Source organism: Solanum pennellii, chromosome 3 (assembly GCF_001406875.1).
Source record: "Solanum pennellii chromosome 3, SPENNV200".
Taxonomy (NCBI): Eukaryota; Viridiplantae; Streptophyta; class Magnoliopsida; order Solanales; family Solanaceae; genus Solanum; species Solanum pennellii.
The window spans coordinates 72,454,355-72,469,654 of NC_028639.1; the positions used below are offsets into that span (position 1 = coordinate 72,454,355).

The following is a 15,300-nucleotide window of genomic DNA, read 5'->3' on the forward strand; positions in this document are numbered from 1 at the left end:
AGAAGTACTTAAATTCTTCACCAAGACCCTTCTTACTGTATTATTTGATCTTAAACTTTTATTTGAGTGTTTGCATAGATTTCGCCGTATTGCTTAATGACTTCTATTATATTAGTATTTTTTTATAAAATAAAACTGATTAATGGAATACAAATGAAAGGACAAAGGTTCACAATAGTCACCAGAGGTCTACGACCTAAATTATGTTTATATTTAAAAAAAATTCAAACATATATTTATATAAAATTTAACATATTATTAATATGTAACTATATTTGTATTTAAGGCTATTCAGTTTGATTTAAGAATTTTTCATTTCTTTTATAAACTAAAAAATCATCTTAATTATTTAATATAATATATACTTGAATAATAAGAAGAGTGATACATGTGTGCGTGCGTCACGTCGTGTACAAATTATGAAAACGGGTCAAAATGTGGTCAGCAGTGTTTTAGTGCAGAAGAAGAGAAGGAAAGAAAATGGAGAAAAACAAAGAAAGAAAGTTTTGAAAACAATATATAAAATCAACCAAATGAACAGAGACAAATTTAATATTTAAAAGTTTATGAATTTTAAATTTTAGTTTCTGAAAGTTACTAAATTCTACCAACTTATATTTTATAATTAAATTATTTCTAACACAAATATCGAATTTGAGTATATAACTGAATTTTGTCCAACGCTGTACAATAAGGGACACACTGTTCGTAGACAAACAATACCAAAATATTTCTAGTCGTAGCGATAATCACATGGCCGCATGAAACGTGAGATCTTCTAAATCCAATTTACGTCGTGTTTGTAATAGAGAAAAAAATTGTAGATTTTTTCTCTTTCGCCTATCTCAATTTATATGATATTTTTTAGATTTTTAGATTCAAATAAATTTATTTTTTATAATAAATTTTTCAAATATCTTTTAAATATTTTGAATTGTCAATTATTTTAGCTTATAATACTTTATACGTAGTATATAAATTTCACTTCAAAAATTTCATGCGCAAATTTATGATCAAATTTAAATTGTTTAATCTCGAGAAATGAAAAATATTATATAAATTGGAAAAAAAGGAGAACGAAACATATTTTTTCAAGAAATAATATTCTTAAAAATGTGAATGATTTTCCTAATGAAAATTGGAAAAAACAAATTTGACAAGTGACATTTCAGATTTATTATTTATGAACCACGGCCCTCCTCAACAACCAAAACCCCCAATCCCCTACCCTTGACCATCCTCTCCCCACCACCCTCGATCACTTCCTCTTCTCTCTCCAATAGTGTTTTACTAGATTACATAAAAAAAAATACTTTTAAATTGATATTTTTTTTATTTAAAACAAACATTTTCAAAAATATTTTCTCTCGTACCATTTCTTTCACAACTTCAAATTTCAAAATTTACTCTTAAACGCAACTGTAAACACTCATTTTTTTTTTATAATATCAATTAAAGTTACGATCAAACGCTAATTAAATCAATGTCGAAATGCTGCCTTGATTATTTCTATTTTTATTGCCTCTTTAGTTACTTTCTGTACTTCAATTGCAATTTACAGATAGGACGAAACTCCTTGAATTGTACCGTAAAAAAAAAAATAAGCTGGGTTGCAATTTCCTTCTCTTTTTTTTCCTCTTTTAGTTTTTTTTTTTCCTCTTTTAGTTGACGTCCTAATTTGACCATCTTTTTCTTTTGCATTATTTTTAAANTCCCTCTTTTAGTTCTCTTTTTTTCCTCTTTTAGTTGACGTCCTAATTTGACCATCTTTTTCTTTTGCATTATTTTTAAAATCATCTCTACCTTCTTTCTGCATTCTTTATGTTTTCCCAAATACATAAAATATACTCACCCTAAAGTCTTCAAAAGTTGATTCCACTAATAAAGTCAATACCTGTATTAAGAAATCCAACTCTTAATAACAAATTACAAAATAGTTTGGTGCCTATCCATTAGACTATAAAGCTTTACAACCTCCAAAAATTCAACATTTCATATTTCATGTTGACAAAAATATATACTAATTTTCTCGTTCTAATTTATGTGACGATATTTTATTATACTTGAAGCTGCAAAAGTTTATACTACTACTATCTCATGTATACCAATCAGCTTTGCAATTTGTTTGATATCAATTAATCAATGTTTCATAATCAATCAAACTCCTTCTTCTTCTACTATTTTTTTGTGTCTCTGTTTTTCTCCTTTGTTAGATCCAGTGCAAAAAATGATTCTTCCTCCTATGCATTTTGTCCTAAATCAACCTGCAATGGAGTTGAAATTTCATATCCTTTCTGGAGACTTGATAATTACAACACCAGCGCTCCTCAGTACTGTGGTTATCCAGGATTTGGAATCAATTGCTCAAAAAATCAACCGCTTCCGATTATTTACCTTCCCAGCGATGCTTTCTACGTCAAAAGTATAGATTATAAAAGCTATTCTCTCGCTCTAGTGGACGCTGATGTTTTCAACGTGAAATGCCCTAGAGCACGTCACAACCTTACATTGGAGAAATTGCCGTTGAAGTTTTCCGATTCCGCTTTGGAACTTACCTTCTATTTCAATTGTACGAAAAATCCAGCTGATGCTCTTCCCGCAGAATGCTTGAAATCAGGTACGTATTTCTACGTTGGGGAAACTGAGCCGGACGATTTGAACTGGTTTGGGATTTGTGAGGAGAAAGTGGTGACGACGGTTACGAAGAGGAGAAGCTTCCAGAATAATGATTGGATCGAAGGATTTGGTGCTGCCATGGGAGAGGGTTTCGTGCTGGACTGGCGGAGCGCGTCGGAGTGCGGCCAGTGTGAGAAATCAGACGGGAGGTGCGGTTATAACAATTCAACCCATAACCTCTTGTGCTATTGCCAAGATGGTACCGTTAAGTTTAAACATTGCAAAGGTACACCCAAAACTCTGGCTATTTATCTTCTTATTAAACATCGCATCTGCCGCTAAATTTTCATAATTTGCAAATCTAGCTATAATTATCTTATATCTTTTATAGAAGAAAAATTGAAACCCTTTATTTATAAACTTTGAACTTAAAAATTTTACTAAGTAAAAAAAAAGTTGTTATTGAATCAAGGTTCGTAAATCTGTCTTAAAGATGATAAGTCAAGACGTGTTTCATAAATTTAGGGATCATTTTGATTGTAGATTAGAAATAGAATTATTTACGTATTAAATTAGCATAATTAAAACTTGAAACCATATTTGGTAGCTTGTTAGTTGTTTATACAAAATTTAGCACGTCAAATATGATGTTTAGTTATCATTTTACAATCTCATATAAATAAAATATGTATAAACTATAAATAAATTTATATCTTATTTTATATAAAATAAAAGATAAAATAATCAATGTATAATTAATCTTTGCATTATTAAAACTTGCATATTCTAACAGAGGACCAAACAATCTCTTGTAAAATATAAAAGAGTCACAGTCTTCCTGTTCAAGAAGATTGATACAAAAGTTAGATCACTTATTGTTTTTTCCAACTAATGCTATTTAATTTAATCTAGAAAAAGTCCAATGTTGTGATTCCATAGTTGGCGTACGTGTTTAGACTTAAGTCATTTATCTTATTTAATACGCCAATCAACCAATGGTATCAAGTTTTTGAATATAGCTGATGTTAGTATTTGACTATAATTCTAATTTTTGCTTACTTTGAATTCAAAAGAATCAAAATGCATAGTTTATTGCGTCTAAAATCTGAAAATTTTAGATTCTAATTTTATTTTTTTTGCTTACTTTGAATTCAAAATGCATAATTTATTGAGTCTAAAATCTGAAAACAAGATTAAATTTTCAAGAAAGAGAGCCAAAAATAAGGGGCAGTACTGCGAATAGGGGCGTATAAAATCGACCGAAAATCAAATCAAATCGCATATCAAGTCAAACGAAAAAAAGAACTCAATTAGTGGTTTGTTTGACTTGATTTGGTATTGAAATTTTTTTAAAACTATATTTAGGTTGGTTTGGTTTCAATTAAAAAAAACCAACCCGGCATTATATGTAATTTTAAAATTTTATTTTATACATAAAAATATTTACTTTGATATCATTTTTAAAAAATTCNGAGACCAAACCAACCCGGCATTATAAGTAATTTTAAAATTTTATTTTATACATAAAAATATTTACTTTGATATCATTTTTAAAAAATTCTTATACTATTCCATAGTTTTTAACATTTAATACATTATTCCAAGTTTAAAACTTAGAATTCAGAATGGTCCAATAAAGATTATAATTCATAGATGTTGATAATTATAATAAAACTTAAATCAATACTAATGCAAAAAGAAAATCAATTCAACACTAAAAATGACAATAATATTAAATATTTGTTCTTAGTTTTAGATTGGTTTAGACAATTAAAATACATAATCTAATTTTAATTTTCCTTAAATATTTAGTAATGTAACTAATACTTATTAAACTTATTTTAGCATGATTTAGTACTTTTAAATTATAATTATTTTCATTATGACTTTACAAATATTTATTTTATATGATGATTTCATTATTATTTTTATTGAATATTTTTGTGTCATCAATACTCATCTCATATTTTGTGTTATTTTTTAAGAAACACTTTAGATAATTTTATTTTGGTTGGACTAAAGAAATATTTGGAGCACAAGTTAATTATATGTTTGTATGCAAACTTTACCGAAAAAATCCAAAGTTTATTAGTTTGGTCTGATTTATAAATTTAAAAATTCGACACAATGGTTTAGTTTGGTATTTGAAAAACCCAAAAAAATTCAAATTTTATTAGTTTGTTTTGGTTTATAAATTTAAAAATTTTACACTGATTTGATATTTAAAAATTTTGAACCAACCTGATCATGTACAACCCTGACCGTGAATATACTGAATCGAAAGGCCCATTAAAGATTGGGCTAGTGGCTAAGGATGCCAAACTAAGCCCAAAAATAAAAATATTTGGGCAAAACTTGCGATTTTGATTTAGGGAAGACAAGAAAGCGGGCTGAAATTAAGAATTAAACTAGGATAAGCTGAAAACTATATTAAAATGGTAAATAATTGAATGAGTTGTAACTTACAATATAGGAAATCTACCTAATTAGACAATCACCATTACCATATCTACTAAATTCACTTTACTTTTAAATGATTACATCATCTCTCCTCTTTCTCGAATAGAGCAGTATATATCTAATATACTATAATATACTAGATACACAAATATATGAAATTATGTGATGCTATGTTAGACCATGACACTATTTATCTCCTGTAATATTCTGACTATCAGCTTCACAAAATGCCAAAAAATATTTAAAAACCTTAGTAATATATATACACATTGTCAACAGGTGCATATGAATATGATGTGATTTTTGCAATTTTCTATTCCGCCCAAAGAAAGAATTCTCAAACACACATGTCCTTTTCTTGTTCAAGAGTTTCCGCCTCTTTTCCCTTTTTTTTATTACTTTAGTTTTCTTTCATCTAGACATGTATTTTTAATATCTGCTGAAAGTTTCAGCTTTCAAGGTTATTGAATGGATTGGTGTAAAATATTTATCCCTCCTTTATTCATTTGAAATTTCTCCCTACTAATTTTCGTCCCACTCGTCTAAGTTGAAAAGTAAANTTATTACTTTAGTTTTCTTTCATCTAGACATGTATTTTTAATATCTGCTGAAAGTTTCAGCTTTCAAGGTTATTGAATGGATTGGTGTAAAATATTTATCCCTTCTTTATTCATTTGAAATTTCTCCCTACTAATTTTCGTCCCACTCGTCTAAGTTGAAAAGTAAAATTTTCTATGGTAAAATAATCACCGAAAAGTCTTATAAAACATGAGCAGCCATTTCTTTTCTCATTCATAACAATTCTCAAGTTTGTCATCTTTTGTTAGTCAAAACTGGATTAACTTTGACACTTGAACACCTCAATTGAATCATATATTTTGCCGAACTCTTCTAATTCAAGGTTCTCCAACCAACATAGTCTATCATTGATGAGTTCTCACAAATGCATGCTCAAAACTTTCCTCTTCCTCTGCTCCAATCCATCGTCGCCTTCCTATGTTTCTTGATCACGTCCTCGCCATCGTATGGCCAAGAGGATAAACAGTATTCCACTTGTAATAGCTCCTACACCTGTGGGAATATTCAGAATATCAGCTTTCCTTTCTGGGGCGGTGATCGACCTCAAGAATGTGGTCTTCCACAATTCAAGCTTGCATGTGAAGCCAATCAGGATCCCCTTATACATATCGATGGTCATAGTTTCCGCGTACTTGACATCAATGGAGACAATCAAACCATGAGAATTGCACGAAATGATCTTGAGGATGACATTTGTCCTGATAGATTCGGTAACACTAGCTTAAATGATGCCCATTTCCGCTATGCTCCTCGCGACTTAATGATTCTCATCCTGTTCTATGCTTGTCCTTTCGATATACCTTCTCAATGGAAAAAATTCACCTTTAGCTGTAATAACACTGGAGAGTCCAATCTTGGTTTCTATCCAGATCAGTCATTTATATCATTCTGGGGACCGAAGTTTGGGAGTTGTGAGTTAAACGTCGCAGTTCCTGTGTTGCTATCAGCATTTAATCGGTTCCAAGACCAAGGAAGTACGAAAATATTGGAGCTAGTGAAGCAAGGGTTTGATGTGGTTTACAACAAAAGCCCAGTATGTATGGCTTGTGAGAAATCAGGGGGGTTATGTTGGTCAGAAACAGATTATGCAGAGCCAACTTGCCTTTGTCAGGACCGAACTTATCCTTATTACTGCGGTTTTGTAGGGGAACAAGGTGTGTTCCATCTCTAACTTGTTTTGTTTGCCAAAATTTAGTCGAATCTAACTGTTAGGTCAGAGTTTCAACTGTCAAATAAGACTGCCAGAGAAGAGAAAAAAATAAAACTTAGGCTGCCATGTGAACATCTAATTTAAATTGTCCATTCAAAATATCTATGAAATTTCCCCATGTTTTGGTGAGGAACTCCAATTCTTTTCAAACCTTCCTTATTTATTCCATTCCTTGTAACATTTCTTTGGGCATTCTTTCAAGTTTATGAAGCCCAGATAATAAAATTTAGTAACAGTTTGCCCAGCACAAGCCCTTTTTGATGAAGCCTGTTCTGAGAATTTAGTAGTACTAGACAGAAGCTAGTTTGTATTTGCTTAACCTGTTGAGATAGGTATATCAAAATTTGTGAACAATGGAGATGACAATGCATCTTTACCTAAAAAAAATGCATCTTTACCTTTCTAGTTCTTCTTGCCAAATCCTTGATTGAAATCTCTTTTCCTTTTGCTGCATCTAGAGATTGACTCTCTTACCCAGTAGGTGGTGAAGGTGGACTTTTGATGTTATTAGGACTTAACAAATTATCTTCACCTTTTCGCCTGACTTAAGGATTCAGGCTTTTCAAAATGTTGTTTTAACAGCAGTTATTTTCCTTGTTTCCTTCTCTTATCTGGTTTTTTTGTTTTCTCCATTTGTAAATTGCACCAGCAATGCCACAGATCATTGTTTTGCAAATTGTTCATACTGAGCTTTTAGTGCACTAATCATGCCAGAAACCTGTTCATGCGAAAATGAATTACCCTCATCTTCCGCAAAAATGAATGAGGCTAAACTGACAAGATTGCCTGAATAACAGAGGGCACTATATGTGGTGCTTGAATAACAATTCCAACCCCTAAACAAAACAACGTTTCCATAGTAAATTCAGAAACTTAAACTCCAAATCCACGTTTGACAATGTTTCCATAACAGCCTAGAAAATAACCACATAATTCATCTATAGATTATAAACAGTAAGGTGGTAGTAGTTGTATTCCTGTCTCTATGATACTACTGGAGATACTTTATCGTGGTTCTGTATCATCTCATCACTTGTTTATATCTGCATTTCAGGCGATAAAAGAGATATCAGAGTGAAGGTTGCTGTAGGTAACTGTCCTTTGACCATGTTCATCTTATGATTATCCTTCTCTTTAACTATGATCAAGAACTTCTAAGTCACATATTTCTCTCTTTTAGGTGTAACTGCAGCTGCATTCACTGCCATTGTGGCATGTGTAATTTTCTTTCTCTATTATCGTCGACAGAAGAAAAGTCATGCTGGTTCGTCTTTGATATCCAGAAGTATCCTTTCCTATCCCTCCTCAACTGTGGACCCTGAAAAGGCTTCGAACTATTTCGGAGTTCATGTCTTCGACTACAGTGAACTGGAAGAAGCCACAAACAATTTTGATTCCAGCAAAGAGCTAGGAGAAGGTGGATTTGGCACAGTATATAAAGGTAAGAGAAATCCTGAAGTGGGCTTTCTCTCACTGCCAATATGCTACTAAAACCTAAACATTTGATCTGATTCATTAACCATATGATTGAACATGACATGTTATAGGTAAACTTCGAGATGGGCGTGTTGTTGCTGTAAAACGTTTATATGAGAACAACTACAAGAGGGTTGAGCAATTCCGAAATGAAATTGAAATCCTCACTCGTTTGCGCCATCGAAATCTAGTTACCCTTTACGGATGCACATCTCGCCATGGCCGTGAGCTTCTTCTTGTGTATGAATATATTTCCAATGGTACTGTTGCTGATCATCTTCATGGAGAATTCTCAAAGCCTGGATCACTTTCATGGAATACACGAATGAGCATTTCCATAGAAACGGCAAGCGCACTAGCCTTTCTCCATAATTCAGAAGTCATTCACCGAGATGTTAAAACTAACAATATCCTCCTAGACAGTAACTTCTGCGTCAAAGTAGCTGATTTTGGTTTGTCTCGGCTTTTTCCTACTGATGTTACACATGTCTCAACAGCTCCACAGGGTACCCCCGGATATGTTGATCCCCAGTATCACGAATGCTATCAACTCACCAGTAAAAGTGATGTTTATAGTTTCGGGGTGGTATTAATCGAGCTTATATCCTCTCTGCCAGCTGTTGATATCTGTAGGCATCGACAGGAAATAAATCTATCAAATATGGCAATTAACAAGATTCAGAGCAACACATTACATGAGCTGGTTGATTCAAATCTTGGTTTTGACTCCAATGACATGGTAAAGTTGATGATCACTGCTGTGGCAGAGTTGGCTTTCCAGTGTCTTCAGAACGACAGGGATTTAAGACCATCCATGCCAGAGGTTTTGGAAGCTCTACTGGGAATTCAGAGTATGGATAAAACAGCAACAGAAATAGGGAAGCCAAGTCGCGGTGATGATGCTGGATTGTTGAACAATCACGCATTATCTCTCTCACCCGATTCAGTAATTTCAAAATGGACTAGCAGTAGCAGTTCAACAACACATGCTTCCAGTATTGGCTAAGTTAAAGTCCTCAGTTTGTCTAGTTTGTGGTTTTCTTGATAGTGATTCTTCAGCCACCTGCTCAATTGGTTGCTGAAAGCTGAATTTTAGTGTCTTTCCCTTGAGTACTTTGGACCTTTTTTCTATCTTAAAGAGGCTGTACATATCTCGTATGCAGCAATTTAAATTTAACAGTACTAATTCAATTCATTTCTTAAATTCTTTAGTTAAATTGTGTAGATACTTGTTTAATTTATCATCTTTGTCATAGCAGATTATGAGTATGTTTCACCAGGGTGAGTAAATAAGATTGTATTTTGTCTGGTGTAGCAGGATATTCCGGTTAAATATATTTGATAAGAATTTTATCTTAATGAGCAAGATTACATTTTGTTGTGCCTTTATTTCATTGCTCAAAACTTAATTTTATACCACAAACATATCCATTGTAATCCTACAAGCGGGGNTGCGGTTAAATATATTTGATAAGAATTTTATCTTAATGAGCAAGATTACATTTTGTTGTGCCTTCATTTCATTGCTCAAAACTTAATTTTATACCACAAACATATCCATTGTAATCCTACAAGCGGGGTTTGGGAGGATAGAGTCTACACAAATCTTACCCCTACCTCGTAAAGATAGAGATGTTGTCTCCGATAAACCTTCTGCTCAAGTAAAGCGTTTCAAAGCAGTTTGAAAAAGAGAATACAGAAAAGAAAGAAGGAAGAACAATGAAGTATAGAGCCCTGTGTAAAGCAGTACATAGCATACAAAAAAAAAAAGGAGCAGTTACAAAAACAAACTCAGTGTGATAACTCGAGCACAAAAAATACAAATGATAACAACGATCGATGAACAAGAAACTACTAGAATAGTGTTAATACTATACGTTTGAGTAAATTGACATTGTTGAATAGAAAAACTTAACAGGAGACAATCATCCGGTAATGCATAATTCAGAACAATTTTGAAAATTTCAAGAAGTTGTAAGAAGGGTACTGTAAATAAAATAAACAAGACATAACTGAATGCATAATCAAAGTAAAGATTTCCATTAATTTGTTCATTCAATTAAATGAACAATCACCCTCTACAATAGACAACTCAACTTTGAATCTTAAATTAAAAAAAAATTGAAACATACTTTTGCATACTATTGCCAGACCACACATCTTATAAAAAGGGGTGGCGCGACTTGTACAACAATTTTCCGCCCTTTATTGAGCAAAATTTTGTTCCTACACACTATGTACATTTACCTATAAGCATAAGTTTCAATCCTTCATTGTCTTCTGTTTACAAGAATTCAAGTTAACTTCTATATGCTGACAGTGTAAAATTTAACACAATTCTCTATCCGTCTGAAAAGTAACTACCACCGTTATTATCAGCAGGTGTATCAAATGTAGTTAGGATTACCAGTCCAGTCATTGTATTCGATTAATTGTTCAGATGCATCTGTCAAAATTGTGTTTCGTTGATAGGATCGTATCATTGGTTGTTGCTGCTGATGAACATTTGGATACTGATCCACCATTGGTTCTCCTGTTCGTATGACAAAAACATTATATTATGTATTAGTAGTAGTTAATAACCAACACATTGTACTAAAATATAGAAGCTAAGTGTGTTGACTCTTGCTAATAATTCCAAAAACTTTGTGCTTTTTGAAAAAAAGACCTCTTTATATAATCATTAAAGAGTACAACTGAAAACAAACTTGTTTGTACATGGTGGACATATGACCTAGTAATCAATGAAATGGATCGAGAATTATGAGGTTCCATATTTAAATTCATATTAGGTGAATTTTCTTATTCCGTTCAATTTTTGATGGACAGAATTACTCAATATCTATACTGATGAAAAAAAGTTAAGTATAAACCCGTGGACTTGCAAGCTGGCTCGAACACCACAGTACCTTGAGTTAGTAGTGCTGGCTCATTAACTAGACCATCAACTTCCTCTAAAGAACTCCAATTGGCATAAGCCTCTTTCACCAAATTCTGGATATATGCCTATTGATACAGTAGAATAGATATTAGCAAATTTACAATATCTCAAGAATCAAACCCGCAAAGTGCATATAAAATCATACCTTTTGTATTCCTGTTAAGTCATAAGTAGGGTAAATTTGCCCATCAATAACTGCCCTAACAACTTCACAAATCGGAGTAAGGATTAGAACGTAGTTTGAGCCACGGGCCATGAATAACTTCGAGCCCATCTCACAAGTTTTTGCATGCTTGTATGTCACTTCCCACATTTTATCAGACATTCCAGTTCCCAGTATCTGTATAATCACACAATCAATTAAGAGATCTTTGTAATTCGTATTTAGTTTATATTTGTTTTGTGTGAGTAGCTAGAGGCTTACAGTTCTGATTTGTTGTGTGTCAATAGTAGCCAACTTCAAGAAATCTTGTACAGTGTTGATGCCTTTTGAAGAGAGCTTTTTGCGGAAAGTTCCATCTTTTCCAATCTTCTCAAGACGCCACACTTCATCTCCTAGTGCTGGTGGGTAATGTTTTTTGTACACTGCAACATGTTAACATGACACAAACTCATTACTTTTCAACTACAATAAGGTCACTGAAAGTCCTCGAACTTGTGAAATTGAAAAAAAAAATATGTAATTCGTTAACAGTTTGGTCCAAAAATGTCATTGTCATCAATGATTTAGTTAATTTCACGCAATTTAAGAACATTTTATCTCATCAGAGTCACTAAGCTAGCTTGTCCTAGGTAGCAGAGAGATTGCTCCGATAGTAAACGCGCTCAACCTCCAATCCTAAGGTTGTGTGTTCGAGCTAAACAATAAAATATGAAATTCTGGATGGTAGAATTCAGAATAATGAGTCGAGGACTTTTGTGAAGTTCAGAAAATTAGCTTCGACTACCAAAAGAAACTATAATGAAAGAAGAAGAAGAAATTGCTTACATTCTCCGCGGTGATCTTTAACCACAAACGATTCAGTAACGGCTTCTATAATTCGAACAGTAGTTTGATTGTTTCCAATTTGAACCACTTTTGCGCCAATTCTAAATTTCCGGCTCCGAATCCAGCTGGAATTGTCAGTAAACTCGATTTCCCCAACGGGAACGACGCCTTCACGCATCGTGAAATTCAGTTCGCCGGTAAGCAATGGCCTCTTTCCGGTTCTCTCCTTAACGACGCGTTTGTCGAATTCTTCGCGAGACCAATTAGTTTCAGTTTCTCCGGACGGGAAATCTCCGTCGAGTACGACGAGTTCTACTTTGATAGGGTAAGGTAAAGTCGTCGGAACCATGCCTTCGCCGCTTGTATCCACCAGAAGAATTTGAAGACTCTGACCGTCGGCGGCGACGACTTTGCTGCTGGTAAATATTGGTTTAGAGAGCTTTTTGTTGAAAATGAGACGAAGATTCGATGGTTCTAATGCTTTGATTCTTAGTGAAGGAGATCTCGTTAATGAACGACATGAATAACGCCTTAGTCCCTTCTCCACTTCCTCAACAACCTGCAAAATCAATTTCACTTGAAAAAGTTAATTTCATAAAGTTATCATCACAGACGTGAAATTTATTCAAAAATTTAAAAAATCAATACCACTCGACGGAGCATCGGTTCCAAAGCAGAAGACACGTTCTCTAGGAAATTCGCCTTCACTGCTTCCTTAATAACACTACAAAAAAAAAAAAATTACTATAAGTCAGGTAATATCATGAAATTAAATATGTACATCAACATGAATTGATTGATAATTGAAAAAAAAAAAACGAAGACGCACGAAGCGAAAGAAGGTATAGTAGAAGACCTCATGCGTTTGTAATTCGGTTGGTTCGGATCCGGATTAGTATTATCTAAAAACCGTTTAGCTGTTGCCATTTCTGTATTGAGGAGTAAAGAGTGATGAGCTTAACAAATTTTCAGTAGATGTTGTGGGAAGGGCAAGTATATGTATGCTTATATATAGAGAGAGGAAGAGTATCTAAATAAATGTAATAAGTAGTTTATAATAAAAAGGAATAAAAGCATAGGTTATAATTATTTGTAATATTAACGGTTAAATTTTATTGGGTAGTTAGAGAAGTTTCGAGGAATGAAGAAAGAAATAGCGTGGCAAAGAGAGGGCTATTCCCAACTTCCAAATGATCTAACGCAGCCTGATGTAACGACTTTAACGTCAAGCCCCGCTTCAAGTCAACGGCATAAAACTCCAAAAAATATAACAACTCAATTTTTCGTATTATTTACATAAAATCAATAAATACGTTATTGTGTTAACTTATGAACAGGTTAAATTAGTGTCTAAATACTTTTTGATTTATCTACGGGTTTGATGACATTGAAAGACAAAAAAGATATATAACTTATAAGCCGAGATCAATCAAAAATCATAAATTGGTCACCCGTGATTTTTTTACTAACTTATAAACTTTTTAAAATCTGTGTTTTTAAAGTTATTAATTATTATGAATTTTAATGTTGTTTCTAAATATATAGATTATTGAAATATCTTATTCATAATTTGATAGCTAAATAATGAAATTATCTTTTAACACAATTTTATAAATTCAAAGAAAACTATACATATCGACGAAGATATATATATATTTTTTTCCGAAAGTTAAAAAAAGGTATAGATTGGGACGGAAGAACTATAACTACTTAGTTAATTAGTAGTAGTACTTATTAAAAAATGATAGTGTTTAAAATTTGTTTATAAGGTATATATAAATATATTGATAATACTACAATTTAAGTAGTACTAGTTTTTTTTTTTGTTTTGTTCTAACTAACCAAACCCATAAACTAACATTATTTGTGTACAAGACTTTTATCTACAGTTATATGAAGAATGATTTTTTTAATCCCTTTCGTCCGGTAATTAGAACATCGTTTTTTCATATTAAAGACACAAATTTAATTCCCATAAGAAATAGATATTCATTTTCGATCAAGCAAAAAATTTTGGACCACATATTTTGGATCTATTTTTTTTAAGATCATTATAATTTATATCTTCACTTTAGGTTGATCTTTAATTTATGGCATCATAGCAAAAAGACAAATACATAGGTTAAAATCAATTCATTACATTTTTTTTGAGGCAAAAAGAACATTTATTACCATCATTATCAGTTTGAGTGAATACACAAACTAAATACTTTATCCTACTACACACCCATCAAACACACAAAAAGTTGGGACAAGAAGAAGGTATATGTAAAAGGTTTTTTTTTTTAGTTCCAAAAAGAATGATTTATTTTTTTGAAAATATTTTAGTTTTAATTTTTCACATAATATATTTAAGGTCACAAGATTAAAAGATCATTGTATATATTTGACATAATTTTAGTTTAGTACCATAAGATTCAAAAAAAAAATATTTTTTTAAATTTCATATCAAATTAAACTAGATCATTTTTTATGAAACGAAGGGAGTAAAAATCAACCCATTACTTGTTTTGTGAGACAAAAAGAAAGCTTAATACAATTATTATGAATTGAGTGAATCACAAAGTAAATAATTAATCCCACTACACACATAACAAACACACACACACAAAGTTGACAAGAAGAATAGGACAAGAGAAGCACAAAAAAGCCACACATCCCCACAAAACGAACTTCCAAACCCCACACTGCAACTTTTGTCAAATTGAATATATTTGAATTATGTGTTGAATAAAAAGAAAAAAGATATTTTTATTTGACTACTTGGATAGATACAACACAAAAGAGACACGACACGAAGATTTTTTTGTTGATTAATTATACATTTATAATATATTATAAAGACGTTACTTACCTAGACTTGGAAAAAGGAAAAATAGGATATGAAACGCGTAGATGTATACATAGTTTACTTTTAATTCTTAATTAAGACTTTCTTAGAATTATTTTTCCATCCTGCAATCCTTTATTAAAAATTTAGGAAACCCCGTGTATATATATATATATATATATATATATATATATATATAA

The 15,300-nt window shown here is 32.0% G+C and overlaps 2 protein-coding genes across 4 annotated transcripts; one reads left to right on the top strand and one right to left on the bottom strand.

Annotated features, from left to right (window-relative positions):
• Nucleotides 1–1,838: 1,838 nt before the first annotated feature.
• Nucleotides 1,839–9,589, top strand: LOC107012866 (LEAF RUST 10 DISEASE-RESISTANCE LOCUS RECEPTOR-LIKE PROTEIN KINASE-like 1.2). 2 transcript variants are annotated; one of them, XM_015212821.2, is made up of 5 exons: nucleotides 1,839–2,902; nucleotides 6,525–6,809; nucleotides 7,920–7,955; nucleotides 8,046–8,306; nucleotides 8,413–9,589. In XM_015212821.2, exons 1-5 carry the CDS (start codon nucleotides 2,143–2,145, stop codon nucleotides 9,345–9,347), a joined length of 2,277 nt encoding a protein of 758 aa, XP_015068307.1. In that variant the 5' UTR covers nucleotides 1,839–2,142; the 3' UTR covers nucleotides 9,348–9,589. The 2 variants fall into 2 exon arrangements, with proteins under 2 accessions (XP_015068307.1, XP_015068308.1); XM_015212822.2 differs by lacking the exon at nucleotides 6,525–6,809 and having other exon boundaries at nucleotides 1,841–2,902.
• A 765-nt stretch (nucleotides 9,590–10,354) lies between these two features.
• LOC107012731 (protein SAR DEFICIENT 1) lies at nucleotides 10,355–13,311 on the bottom strand. Of its 2 annotated transcripts, none has more exons than XM_015212645.2 (7): nucleotides 13,100–13,311; nucleotides 12,919–12,994; nucleotides 12,271–12,829; nucleotides 11,707–11,867; nucleotides 11,428–11,622; nucleotides 11,251–11,347; nucleotides 10,355–10,874 (listed from the first exon to the last, which is right to left on the bottom strand). In XM_015212645.2, exons 1-7 carry the CDS (start codon nucleotides 13,195–13,197, stop codon nucleotides 10,729–10,731), a joined length of 1,332 nt encoding a protein of 443 aa, XP_015068131.1. In that variant the 5' UTR covers nucleotides 13,198–13,311; the 3' UTR covers nucleotides 10,355–10,728. The 2 variants fall into 2 exon arrangements, with proteins under 2 accessions (XP_015068131.1, XP_015068133.1); XM_015212647.2 differs by having other exon boundaries at nucleotides 10,363–10,874; nucleotides 13,127–13,309.
• Between the last annotated feature and the right edge of the window lie 1,989 nt (nucleotides 13,312–15,300).

Excerpts from the sequence above, each read along its gene's own strand:
- LOC107012731 (XM_015212645.2), bottom strand. The coding sequence starts at position 13,197 with ATGGCAACAGCTAAACGGTTTTTAGATAATACTAATCCGGATCCGAAC. Across the intron at positions 11,623-11,706 it reads ACACACAACAAATCAGAACT|ATACTGGGAACTGGAATGTC; the intron begins GTAAGCCTCTAG and ends GTGATTATACAG. Across the intron at positions 11,348-11,427 it reads ACTTAACAGGAATACAAAAG|GCATATATCCAGAATTTGGT; the intron begins GTATGATTTTAT and ends CTGTATCAATAG.
- LOC107012866 (XM_015212821.2), top strand. The coding sequence starts at position 2,143 with ATGTTTCATAATCAATCAAACTCCTTCTTCTTCTACTATTTTTTTGTG. Across the intron at positions 2,903-6,524 it reads TAAGTTTAAACATTGCAAAG|ATCAGTCATTTATATCATTC; the intron begins GTACACCCAAAA and ends GTTTCTATCCAG. Across the intron at positions 6,810-7,919 it reads CGGTTTTGTAGGGGAACAAG|GCGATAAAAGAGATATCAGA; the intron begins GTGTGTTCCATC and ends TCTGCATTTCAG.